General features: G+C 39.4%; 1 protein-coding gene across 6 annotated transcripts in view; it reads right to left on the bottom strand.

Moving 5' to 3' along the window:
• Window positions 1-1,008: 1,008 nt before the first annotated feature.
• The window catches only part of tec (tec protein tyrosine kinase), a 220,643-nt gene continuing 207,797 nt past the window's right edge, over window positions 1,009-13,854 (bottom strand). For all 6 annotated transcript variants that reach the window (XM_068035798.1, XM_068035818.1, XM_068035846.1 and 3 more), the window contains 3 exons: window positions 9,957-10,075; window positions 7,214-7,371; window positions 1,009-4,034 (listed from right to left, as the gene is read on the bottom strand). In XM_068035798.1, coding sequence (XP_067891899.1) covers window positions 3,963-4,034; window positions 7,214-7,371; window positions 9,957-10,075 — 349 coding nt within the window. In that variant the 3' untranslated portion in view covers window positions 1,009-3,962. The remainder of the gene's footprint in view (window positions 4,035-7,213; window positions 7,372-9,956; window positions 10,076-13,854) is intronic.

Raw genomic sequence — 13,854 nt, 5'->3', positions numbered from 1 at the left:
TGGCACCCATGCCATCAATTATTAAGACCCTAACATCTGCAATTCTTCTGCAACCTTCTCCATCTCCTTTGAGTTTCTCCTTAAAACCCGGATCTTTGAGCAAACCTTTAGTCACAACTCCCAATCTTTTCTTTGGCTTGATTTTCATCTGATTAAGTTTCTGTGAAGCACCTTGGAATGTTTTAGGGTATAAATGCAAGTTGTTGTTTCTCTTGTAGTAAATTTGCTTATTTTTGCCTCTTAGGAAGTTACTGGTAGGTAGGAAGAAGTGGGTGGCATTGGGCATGATGGTTTTGAAGCAAAAGTTACACAGTGACAGTAAAGGACTGGCTCATGGACTAGCTGGTTTTCCCCACATCCCTTTGATACGTTCATATGTGTATTTCTATCATAAAGATTGAGAAATACCATTGATGGCAAAATGAAAATTGTGAAACTCCAACCTATTTCTAACAGGAGCTTCCTTTACCTGACATAAACATAACTGAAAAAACACTTCCAGCATAATTATTTCTGACCTAATTTCTGTTCTGATTTGAACCAACTGCAACTGTTGATGAAGTGCAATGGAGCTAAAATCAACCCAATAGTGTTTTATAGCCTATTAAGGATATAGAATAGTAGTTTGCTCCATAGTTATAAAAGTTATTTTACATGCAAGTTATGGGATTTTATATGCTAGAATTTACACTGTGTATCTTTTATCCAGTGTCTAAATGTGTGTGACTAATGCTGTTAGGTATGCAAAAAATAGCCACTCCAGGCGCTGCTCCACACACCACTGACCACCTCCAGGCGCTTACCCATTGTCTCTCGAGATAAGGAGGCCAAAGAAGAAGAATGCAGAAAATAAATTAAGGAAAATCCAATTAGAATCCCAATAACGTCCAGCTGTTGGAAGGAGCAACAATTCTGCACTCTGAAGCAAGAGAATATTATTGTTGTGGTGGACTGCAATTTCATTTTCTTGTTCATTAGAAAAGCACAAACAATTCTACATTCTGCATTTAACTGTATTTATTTGGCTTATTTACAAGGACAAAGATGGAAAAAATGCAATATAACTTAAGTTTCCATTTTTTGTTGCTAAATATTTGAGTGTCATTACCAGCATGAGCAGCAGAAAAATACAAAGTATTGTACCTATTATAAAAGTTAATCTCCTAATTTGGAAACTAAAATATTGAATATATTCATGACTGATTATCCCTGAGCCAGTTATTTTCACAAACACAGATCTTCAATTGCTAATAAGTAGGAAATTAAATTGCAAAGGAAAATATATATGCATTTCCTAAATCAAATTTGTAAGTGTTACATCTCTAATACCAGTTTAAAATGTTTTTAATACAATATAAACAAAATTCTAAACTGAAAGGTCTAAACTAAAATCGTTCTCTTACAGTAATGCTTTTCTAGTGTTGAAAAGATGCACATTCACACTTGGCTTATTAATCAATGTTAACAAATAAGTGAACACTTAATAAATATTATAATACAGTGCAGGATTACATATGTATTTTAAACTGCTTTAATCTCACCATCATTTAGTTATTTCTCCAAAATTTAGGTTCCCTGTCTATGGCAGTGCCAAGCCAACAGGAAGGTATATCAAGGGACATCTTCTGAGCGCTCTACTGAAACCTCTGGGAGAGTTTGAGAGATAATCCCAGACTATATCACTTCTTAACTTTCCCTTTCCATGAGGAAGTAGTTGTTTACATTTCTTGGCTGAATTTTGTAACTTGCCCAGAAAGAAACTGAGTCTGCAAATGTAAGCCCTATTACTCCACTGTACAGCAATGGTTTAAGTGTACCCACTTGCACCAGACTGCTAACTAATTTTATTATTTTCTGGTGTACCTGTGCCATCTTACTATAGAAAAACATTTTCTGCTAGTAAAATGGTGATACTTTTGTTATTCAATTGCTAAGTCAGAAGAAGTATTTGGCCACTGCACATTCTGGAAACTCGATACTACACTGCACGCTAAGTATGATGGAGTGGAAATCCTAATCTGCCACTGACCTGCACTCCTGATGTTGCTGAGATATGAGAGCTCAGAGAGTGCTCAATTTGTTTTAATAAATTTGGTGGCGCCAATGCCATTATGGGTGCATCTTGAGCAAGTGTGGGAGGCGGCCGGGGGGGGAATGGTCTTGAAAGATGCATTGCCTGACAGATGCTGTGATGGTGGCTGTGGGGGGGGGGGGGGGGGGGGGGCGCGGGGGTGGCAGGGGAGGCGGAAGCTGGTGTCACTGGCTGAGAAGTACAAAATATGTTAAAATTGTCCCCCTTTAGCAGAGTCTATTTGCTTGCCACTGCCTTGATTCTTCTGGATACTCCCAGCCTGGATACATCTGTGGGCTGCACCTATTCTTCTCCATTGACATGGACACTAGTATCTTTCCAGTGTCCAGATCACTGGACATTTAGGAAGTGGAAGCCAAGGGAATTCTCCATCAAAATACAAACATGTACTAAATCCATAAAGAAATAGGCTGATTTGAATGCATACACACTACATTCATAATGCAAATCATATCATAATACAATGTGTTTAAATTATAAACTACTGAATTTTGGATTTATACTGCAACAATCTACTTACTTTGTCTCTCCTTCTGACAGTTTTAAATGCTAGAATATTTTGATTCAGCAGTTGTATGTGTTTTTTTTGCTTTATGTTCAGTTTGACCGGAGGCCCCATATTTATGCAGGGCCCCTGACAGAGCACAACCCATGTGCTAATCCATCACTTGCTCTTGCCCTGCTGGAAATCCAAATGACGCATTCAGGTCAGAGATCCAATGTTTTCAGGTCACCACTAATTTTCCACCCTCACTAATCCACTCCCACCAGTTTTGCAACAGCATTCTGGCCCACATTCTGAGGAAAGTCAGGACTTCTAATTTTGAGAAAGTTCCAATAATTGAAGTTTTTCCAAATAATCAGTTTTCATCTTATAAATCTATTTATAGTTTGGTACAGTTCTCTGCTGTTGATTATATATAGATCTACAATTATCTTCCCACTGCTCAAGAAGTGTAATGTCTGGGGCTTTAAATTTGGGAGAATGGCTTGACTTTCAAATCAGATCATCTCAAACTAAACGAATGTACCTTATTTTGCTGGGAAATATTTTTTGTACCATGCAATCTGAAATGAAAAATGATTGGTTATCATTTCAGATGTAGAATGGATTTGATGAAAGGTCTACATCTCAAGCCTTAACCTTTTTCTTTTCAGTTGCTTGTGGATCTGATGTGTATTTCCAGCATTTTATATTTATGCTTTTGCAAGATGTTGGACCTAAATGTATGCAAATTAATTTGGATTATTTAGTAAAAGCTGTCAAATATGGTCTACATTACTCAGCATTTCAGATAATAGTTTAATAATTAAGAGATTATGTGGCATAGTGTTGTAGAGTGATGTTATCAAAATACTGGAATATGGAGAAAATCCAGCTCGGCCAGAGGCAATGAAGATTAATAGCTGCACAGAATTTGAACAGCAAAATATTTTTTGCAGTCTCACATATTTATAGTGGACAGGAATAGACAATGGATTAAAAATTGCTCTTAAGGTATGGAATTCGCAATGAAAAAAATATTCATCGAACAATGGGGACAATTTAGGATCAGTTTCAATGCAGGTACTGGCACAGTGTGGTGCACGCTAGACTGGCAGAACCAGAGACATCACAGGAAATGGACATCCTTCTCAACAAATATGATGTTCATTGATGTTTAAAATACCATATGGCCATGAGCATCTGCGCCAACCAGCAGTCTTCCTCAAGTGCATAATTACCATACTGTTATTCAGATAGACACAAAACTTTCACTTGATGTTTCGAATCCAGGACAATCACCTAAAAAAATCTGCCATAATACAGAACAGGATTTGCAGCATTATGATTTAACTCCAGTAGTCCATAACAACTACAAGAGTCACTTTAGCAGTCACATTCCATTATTTGATTAATCATTAGCAATAAGTATGAAAAAGTCGGTCGTCTCTCTGCTTTCTGAAAAGAGAAACAATGAAGCAATATGTTAGCAAAAAATAACAAAGTCCAACTCGATTGAAATTGCATTTAGTGACTGAAAATTGTATTGAACAAAGTTAACATTTTCTCCTCTCTTTAGCACAGTTCTAGAAAACCACTATATTAATTGTGGTTTTTGCAAGATTAGATGTGTTACGAGCAGTGCTATTTTAGTATTAGAAATAATTTAAGCCTTAGTTTTAGTCTGGTGTCTGGAAATTGACTCTCGCATATGACCCAGTCTCCAATTTTCCTTTTCTCCAAAGTCCTTTCTCCCAAATCCATGCTTATCTTAACCCTAACTCCATCACAGAATCTTTCCAACCAAGTTTTTGTTCCTGCCACAGCACCAAACCAAGGTCACAAATTACATCCTCTGTGATTGTGACTACAGTGCTACTGACTCCTCGTCCTTCTCAACCTCTCTGAAATATTTGATATGGTCGAATAACACTATTCTCCACCAATTTTTCTTCCTGGTTGAGCAGGATGGATTGTAACCAGAGCATCTCCAGCATTGGCATCTCTTCCCACCATGCCATCTCCAGTGATGGGACAAAAGAAGGGGGAGATGCACAAGAGGCCAGTGTCAGAAGAATGGATTAAGACTCATAGGTTTGGGCATTATATATTAGTATGGATTGATGATTGGTTAATGGACAGAAAACAGAGAGTAGGAATAAACGGGTCATTTTCAGGATACCCATGGTGTAATTGGTGGAGTGAGGCAAGGATCAGTACTTGGGCCTCAACCATTTACAGTCTGTATCAAAGCGCTGGATGAGGGGAATGAGTGTAATATATCCAAGTTTTCTGACAATACAAAGCTGGGGGGGGGGTGGGGGAGGGTGGCGGTTGATGCGGGGAGTATGTTCTGATGAGATGCAAAGAGGAACAGATCCCTTAAATGAGTCAGCAAGAAGACAGCAGATGGAGCATAATGTGGGGAAGTCTGAAATTATCCATTTTGGTCGGAAGAAGCAAGAAGCAGAATATGTTTTGAAAAGTGAGAGACTAGTAAATATTGGTACTCAGGGATTTGGGGGTCTTTTGTACATCAATCACAAAATTAACATTCAGGTGCAGCAAGCAATTAGGAAGGCCTTTATTGCAAGGGGGTTCTCTGAGGTTCATGAGTCTTTGGAACTCTTTTCCTCAAAAGGCGGTGAAAGCAGAGTCTTTGAATATTTTTAAGGCAGAAGTAGATAGATTCTTGATAAGCAAAGGGGTGAAAGGTTATTGGGGTAGGCTGAGGTTACAATCAGATCAGCCATGATCTTATTGAATGGGAGTGCAGGCTCCAGGGGCCAAGTGGCCTACTCCTGCTCCTAATTCATATTCATACTCTAACACATATGTTAGAGTATAAGAGTAAGGAAGTCTTACTGCAATTATATAGGGCTTTGGTGTGACCATATCAGGAGCACTGTGCAGTTTTAGTCTCTTTCCCTAGGGGAGAATATACTTGCCTTTCTGCTTTTGCTGTAGTTGCAATGAAGGTTCACTAGACTGACTTCTGGGATGAAAGGGCTGTCCTTTGAGGAAGAAATTGGGTAGAATAGACTAATATTCTCTGGAGTTTAGAAGAATAAGAGCGATTTCATTGCAACCTGTAAAATTTTTAGAGGGCTTAGCAAGGTAGATGCTGAGAGGTGGTTTCCCCTGATTGGAGAATCTAGACCAAGGATCACAGTTTCAGAATAAGGGGTTGGTCATTTAGGACTGAAACGAGGAGAAAGTTCTTCACTCGGGGGATATGAATCTTTGGAATTCTCTAACCCAGAAGGCTATGGATGCTCAGTCAATTAGTATATTCAAGACCGAGATTGATAGATTTTTGGTCTCTCAGGGACTCAGGGGATAGTGCCGGAAGGCGGAGTTGATATAAAAGTCAGTCATGATCTTACTGAATGGCAGAGAAGACTCGGGACCCATATGGCCTACTCCTGCTCCTATTTCTTATGTTCTTGACCTCCTCCCTTTGCTCATTATATGCTGTTCTTTGGTGACTTTATCACATGCATGCTGGCATTACCCAGCTCTACTTTTCTTGACCACCAATAGCTGCTGTGCCACATGCTCTGGAATTCCCTTCCCAAACCCTTTGACAACTTCACTCTCCTCCTTTGAAGATGCATCTTCAAAGTCATCTCTTTGACCTAGCTTTTAGTCATTCCTATTTATATCTTCATCTCTGGCCAGTGTCAATATTTTTCTGATTAGTCCTCCATGAAGCATCTTGGGGCATTTTTCTACATTAAAGATACTATACAAATACAAGTTGTTGTTGTTATAAACCTTCAACAGCCTAAATTACACTAAGAGCAGAAGTGCTGACTCAGCTTTCCAGAAGTAAATCTTAACGGAACACACAGTTCTGTGCAAAGCCTAAAGCCAATAGTGATTCTGTAATTGTAAATATAACCAAAAAAAAGTGAGAATGGCTAACTGAAGAGTTCACTGGAAGACATCAGCATTGGCTGATGAGTGTTGGTACTAGGAATTCGGTACAGTGGAATATTGTCTATTCTGGTTCAGATCACTAATTCCACATCAGATATGGAGTTAACACATGTCTATTATTCTCCCTGATCCTGCACTAGCATTTCATAATTGACTTTGGACACAGCATAAAAGTTAAATTAGCTTCCTTCCTCCCACTGTTCACTAATATTCAGAAAGCAATTTCGAGTCAATGAAATCCTCAGATTAGCACAAAACCACTAAAATAGTGCTTTCTCCCCATGTTAAGCTATTGTTGATTCATCTACCCTTGTTAAAATTAGGAAAAGAAAATATGACCCTCGGTTTAATTTTTTACAGAATATATTGCATCCTCCTTTAAATTTTGCCAATTCTGTATTTTAAATATTAACTGCTTATTATCATTGTTGAGTGTAACACAACTTTAAAATAAAATTGTTTAAATACTGAGAAATAGTTATGATTGCATGAAAAATAAATCACTTGTGATGCTGAATGGCAGAGTTTTTTTTTGCCCGCGCACCCATATTTTCTGATACGGGAAATCATAAACTATAACTAGCACTAGTGGATAAAGAATAACTCCATTAATTTATTGACTGATCTCAAAATGACAGATATAATTTTTGTTTGCTGTAATAGCTAAACATGTTAAAAATAGCATCAACACCAACCTCATGCCAACACTGAGTCATGATCTCGTACACTGCCTTTGATGCTTGTTTTGGTCGATACAGTCGAAAGCCAGATGAAATGAAGTCAACTACCTCGGCGTTTGTTTTGGTTTCAAATGGCATCTTGCCCTCGTTATAAACTTCCCACATCAAAACACCTACAAATTAAAATAAAGACTTGTTTTGAGCTCACTAAGTGTAAATTAGTCTCACATTAAATTATCTATCTTATATGTGAAAAACATCATCACGTTTGAAAGAAGGTAGACTGAATTATTCTAGGAAATAACTAATTAACAAGACACATCGCGTCCTGATCATGTCTGTAACTTGTTCTCATTGACTCTAAACGTCAAGAAAATCATGATCATGGAACAAGGTATTGCGTCTCCACACCTGATCACACTAAATAATACCCCACTGAAAATGGTAAGAAAATTCTGCTACCTTAGGTCCACGGTCGCAGACAAACTGTCCCTTGATGCAGAGCTCGATACATGCATAGGCAAAGCAGCTAACATCTTTGGTCGACTCGTGAAATGAGCATGAGATAACACCAAGGACCCTTAGGACCAAGCTGATGGTTTATAAGGCCTGTGTTCTCAGCACCTTGCTGTTTGGCTGTGAAACATGGGTGACTTACAGATCCCAGGAAAAACTGCTCAATAATTTCCATCTTCGCTGTCTGCAGCACATTATGGGTACATTGTGGCAGGATAAAATCACAAATGCGGCAGTCCTCTCAAAGGCAGAACATCACTTGGCAGCTTTAACTGCGGCACCTGTGGCAGAACCTGCCTCTCAATGACTGGGCTTTACAGCAAGAGAAGACACCCCACTTAAACTGATTGTTTGCTGCATGTCCATCATCTTTCACAGATGGAAGGATGCCAACACACAACTTATTTTTGGCAACGGGTTCCTGAATTGGCTAGATATGTGGGTTTTCTGCTTTTCCAAATGGTGGGAGGAAGAGTAGGTGGGAGATGGTGGTACAGTGGTAATGTCACTGAACTAGCAATTCGGAAGTCCAGGCTAATGCCCTTGAGACACGAGTTCAAATCCCACCATGGCAGCTGGTGGAATTTAAATTCAGTTAATTAATTAATTAATTTTAAAAAACCTGGAATTGGAAAGCTAGTCTCAGTAATGGTGCCATGAAGCTATCATTGATTGTTGTAAAAACCCATCTGGTTCACTCATGTCCTTTAGGGAAGGAAATCTGCTATCCTCAGCTGGTCTGGCCTACATGTGACTCCAGACCCACAGCAATGTGGTTGACTCTTAACTACCCTCTGAAATGGCCTAGCAAGTCACTCAGTTGTCAAGGGCAATAAGGGATGGGCAACAAATGCTGGTCTTGCCAATGACGTCCACATCCCATGAAAGAATTTTTAAAAATAGCGATGTCCAGCAAAAAAATGGGCCAAGTGGAGTATGGACTGGACATAATTTTCTTGTCCTGTCATCTCACATCATAACATGAAAGGGGTAATTTTCCAACTTTGCACAGCTGGTGGGGAGCCACATCTGCTGGTAGAGAATATTGGAAAATTTGTGTATGTGCTGTACACTATTTATTGATAAATTTAAGTAAGTAGTTAGAAAATCATGTGAATTCGTTTTTTTAGTTTAGAGATACAGCACTGAAACAGGCCCTTCGGCCCACCGAGTCTGTGCCAACCATCAACCACCCATTTATACTAATCCTACACTAATCCCATATCCCTACCACATCCCCACCTGTTCCTATATTTCCCTACCACCTACCTATACTAGGGGCAATTTATAATGGCCAATTAACCTATCAACCTGCAAGTCTTTGGCATGTGGGAGGAAACCGGAGCACCCGGGGGAAACCCACGCAGACACAGGGAGAACTTGCAAACTCCACACAGGCAGTACCCAGAATTGAACCCGGGTCGCTGGAGCTGTGAGGCTGCGGTGCTAACCACTGCGCCACTGTGCCGCCCGCTCACAACAAATGAGGCCCCTCCTGAAATAGCATGAATTTGGAAAATTACCCATATCTGTCACAATTAAAATGATTTAAAATAGGTAGGTGAAGTATTTGACCTTTTTGCCTATGGATTTTAGTTCAGGTATACAAACGACATATTTACCAATATGTAAAACTTACATATTGAAATAAAAGACTTGCTAATGACAAACATTGTGCATAATGCCAAACATCTGATCATCCCTAAATTCAAAATGCCAATTGTTTTTTGTATTTTGTAGTTTTACACCTCAAAAAGAAATAATGCAATAAGAATAATAAGGGGGAAATATCCAGCCCTGCAGTGAAGTGTGGTCAGGTAGGTATAATTCGTATATTTATTTTTTAACAGCTGGAATGCCATGCAAACACAAGCCTGGAATATATGATTAAGGAAATAAAAGTTAGCTTTTATCTTTGCTGATTAGAAGTATAAAAGGGACAAATAAGGCACAGGCCATCACTCTATTGAGACCCCTTTAATCCTCTATAAATTCTTTCTTTGAGGCAATTCATGATCTTGGGTTAACTCAATATGATGAAGACAACAGAAAAATCCAGAGATAAATGTACAACCCATAGATTCTTTAATAACTAAGTTGCAGCTGAATTTTAAAACCATTATTGTTTTGCTCATAATGCTCATCTCAAACATGGCTTTGATTACAGATCTTCTAAATGAATCTGATTGAGAAATATATTTCAATGCATCTTCTAGCACATGTAAATTAAATTATCTCTTACCAAATGACCACACGTCTGATTTACTGCTGAACTTAGAGTAATGTAGCACCTCAGGAGGTGACCATTTCACGGGAAACTTGGTACCTGAAGAACTAGTGTACTGATCATCCAAGACATACCTAAAGATGATGCAATTAAATAAAGTTATATTTGTTAACAAATCATAGAAAATTTAGCACAGGAGGCCACTTGACTCATTGTGAGCACATTGGTGCTAGCTCCACATCAAACCCATTTATTCCAATCCATTTCCCTGCTATAACACCCTCCCCCCACCCACTCCCCATACATTTTCATATTTTTTCAAGTGTTCATCTAGTTGCCAGTCAAATTTCATTATTGACATAGTATCAATAGCAACTTGTGTGTATGTATTAAATATTGTAATAAGTGCATGAAAAAATACTTTTAATCGCCCCTTTATGCTTTTTGTTCAAACCCCAAATTTAGGCTTCCTTGTTACTTATTCATTGACTGGTGCGTATAAGTTTTCACTATTTACACGCACAAACTGTTTCAGTGCCAATTTGGTTCAGTTGGTCATCTTCTTATTACCTCTGCAGGTTGTGATTTGAAGCTGCACTCCAGAACTTAAGGACCATAATGTAAGCTGACATTCTAGTACAATACTGAATAGGTGCTGCATTGTCAGAGGTGCTGCTTTTTCCATAAGAGATTAAATCCAAGGCCCTGTCTACCTTTTGAAGTGGTTGAGGCGGATGATAAAAATTCTATGGTATTATTTGAAGAGCATTCAATTTTCCCAATATTCTAGCTAATATTCATTCCACAGCTAACACCAGTAAATGGATAAATATTAAGTAGCTCAGAATGACATGCTTACTAATTGATGTTCTTAATCAATTCACCCCCTGTACATAGGAACAGAAGAAGGCCATTCAGCTCCTCAAGACTGTTCCACCATTCAATGAGATTATGGCTGATCTGTACCCTAACTCCATTCACCTGCTTTGGCTCCATATCCCTTAATACCCATGGCTAGCAAAAATATATCAATATCAGATTAAAATTAGAAATTGAGCTAGCTCTACTGCTTCTTGTGGGAGAGGGTTCCACACTTCTACCATCCTTTGTGCAAAGAAGTGATTCCTAACTTTTCTCCTGAATGGCTTGGTTCTGATTTTATGTCCTTCTGTCCTAGACTCCACCATCAGTAGAGAAAGTTTCTGTCTACCCCATCAATTCCTTTCAAAATGCTAAATCCCTCAATTAGAACTCCCGTTAACCTTCGATATTCCAGAGAATCTATATTCCAGTAATCTCATTCCTGATACCATTGCAGGTCTGTCATATTGTAAGAGATTGAATAGACAATCAGCTAATGAAAGCTTGAGGGGTAGAATGAGTCACTAGCAACTGGGTTTCCTTCCATGCAACTCTAGATAACCTTGTAACCAATGCCTTACCAGATAGGATGATCTTAACTAGGCAAGTAGCTGGGAACATACTCATGCTCTGAATATCTATGCCAAGTGGTTTTAATCAGTTAAACTCTAGCCGTGCCAGTGCTCACAAAACCCCAAAACTTTTGATTTGCCAACCTTCAGCTAATCTCTCCATATTTAAATAGCAGGATGTGTCCCTCTGGAAGCAGACTTCACTCTGTTTTGGGAAATCAGAAATTTTACAAGTCTAGATTTCTCAGTAACTTTATTTGAAGACTCCTAAACAATGTGATGGGCTTCATTAGTGTCAACCACTCAGCTAACCAAAATCAAGTTCAACTCCACCAAAAACAAATTAGTCATACATTTCATTGTAGTTTATGGGCTCTTGCTGTGCACACAATAGTTATGTGTTTACTTACATAACAGTAACTGAACTTCAAAGACACTTCAGCCATCCCATTGATGCCCCAAGGCCCAAAAGATACAATGTTCAGGCAAGCTTGTAGAAGGGCAAGCAGCTTTATTATGTAAACCAAGAATGCTCTGCCCAGTTGTACCAGATCTTGAGTGGCCTAACTAGTGGTTCTCAAAAATGGCCACAGAATCTTTTCATGGATGTATTTTAAAATAGTCTGGGCCGTTGCTGGCCTGAGAATGCCTCCCCTTGGCTTTGACTCTCCACCTTCCCAGGACCTACCAATGGGCCAGCTTGATGCTGAAATTCATTAGGTCCTAACGAGCTGCATCATGACACCCATCTGGCACCCGTAGATCGCTGCTTCCATTCAAATGAAGCCCGATACTGAACTTGACTCAGGCCAACTTGGACCGACAAATGGAGCAACCACTCTGCAGGCCGCTGCTTGTTCTGGCTGCAAGTTGAATTCCTTCCTTATTCTGTCTGCTTCCTTATCGGTGGCACTCGCTCTTTGTCACTATCTAAATCTGACCTTTTTCTATCAATGTCTGATTCTCCCAGTCTCACACATTAGTAATGAGGACATTTGTTTTCTAGCTGTTTTAAAAATAAATACAGGTGAGATCATTAGTTGACTTCAAAATTCAACTGATTTTTTTTTGAAAACTGAAAAATATTTTTATGCAGAACGTATTACTTTATAAGTCTTCAAAAGTTACTAACAGGTATTTAATAAGAATAGTCATTTCCTCTCTCTGTCTCAGGCTTACCCTCTCTCTTACAGGCACACACACACATTCTTCCTGATAAAAGAAAAATTCTAACTGTTTAGCCATCTTTTAAAATAATTCTGAAAAACTGAGCAGAAACAGCTATAGATGAATGAAAAATATTCCATCAGAGCAGCTGACAGAACAGTACAAATGCACCCTGGGAAATTATCCATTTACCTATGTTTAGAAAGCACAATTCAAATTCAGATCATCGTGTCAGAAATCTGGCCAAAAATATAGGGCTGGATTTTATCCGGGCGTCGCGCTCCATGGCGGTGCCCTTTAAACTCAGAGGGGTGCCCACATTTAGTGGCCGCTGAGGAGCCCCTGGGATAATCTCGCACGGGGGCTCATTTCAATAGTGGGGGCAGAGCGCCCGTCCCCGTGTAGGGGCGGCCTCTGTGTCCCCGGCAACGGCATCCAGCGCCACCGCCGGTGCGATTTTTAAAGGGCTTTAAGCCCTTACAATTCGTTCATTTTAATGTTTAAAGGTAAAACATAAGTGACTGTTACTAAATAGAAAGGTAAGTAATGGCGGTCCTTCCCCAACCCCTTCAATAGTCATTTCATTGGTCATTGCATGAAATGACCATCAATTGATTTCTCGAATACACGAACTTTCCCCCCCTACCTTCTAACATCTGGCCTCCAACCCCTTCCCACCATTCACAACCAATTAAATCTGTTTTCCCTGCTTCCCCACCCCTCCCACCCTGAAATTTTTATTACTCCCCCCTCCCCACCAGGTTCTTGCCTCAGAACTCCGTGTGGAGTTCCAAAGGCACGCGAAGGCTGAATGGAGGCCGTAAAATCGGCGTGGGATGGCAGGTAAGTTACTTTGCATATATTTAGTGGCCATCAGCATATGGAGATGAAGGGCCTGCGGGGGGGGGGGGGGGTGCTCTGCACCGAGGTCCCCCCATCGCCAGTAATATGCAGCGGGCCCTTCTTGACGTCACACGTCGAGGGCCCGGTAAATTCCAGCCCATAAAGTCCAAGCGTTACAGGGAGATTAAGAGCTTCAAGTCAAAACTTCCATTAAAGTATTAAAATCATAATAGACAATTAAATGGATACATGCCATAACATTTCTTTGAAATGTCAAATATTTTATTTTAAATTATATGTTATTTGTTTATGCTTTCATTTATAAACATGAGAAATTTCAACTACTGATGTTTGTCAGCAAAGTTAAAGCCCATGGAATATAAGGGACAGTGGCATCATGGATACAAAGTTGGCTGAGTGACAGAAAACAGAGAGTAGTTGTGAACAGTTGTTTTTGGACTGGAGGAAGG

The sequence above is a fragment of the Heterodontus francisci genome, chromosome 1 (genome assembly GCF_036365525.1).
Source record: "Heterodontus francisci isolate sHetFra1 chromosome 1, sHetFra1.hap1, whole genome shotgun sequence".
Classification (NCBI taxonomy): Eukaryota; Metazoa; Chordata; class Chondrichthyes; order Heterodontiformes; family Heterodontidae; genus Heterodontus; species Heterodontus francisci.
This window is presented reverse-complemented; position numbering and strand designations above follow the sequence as displayed.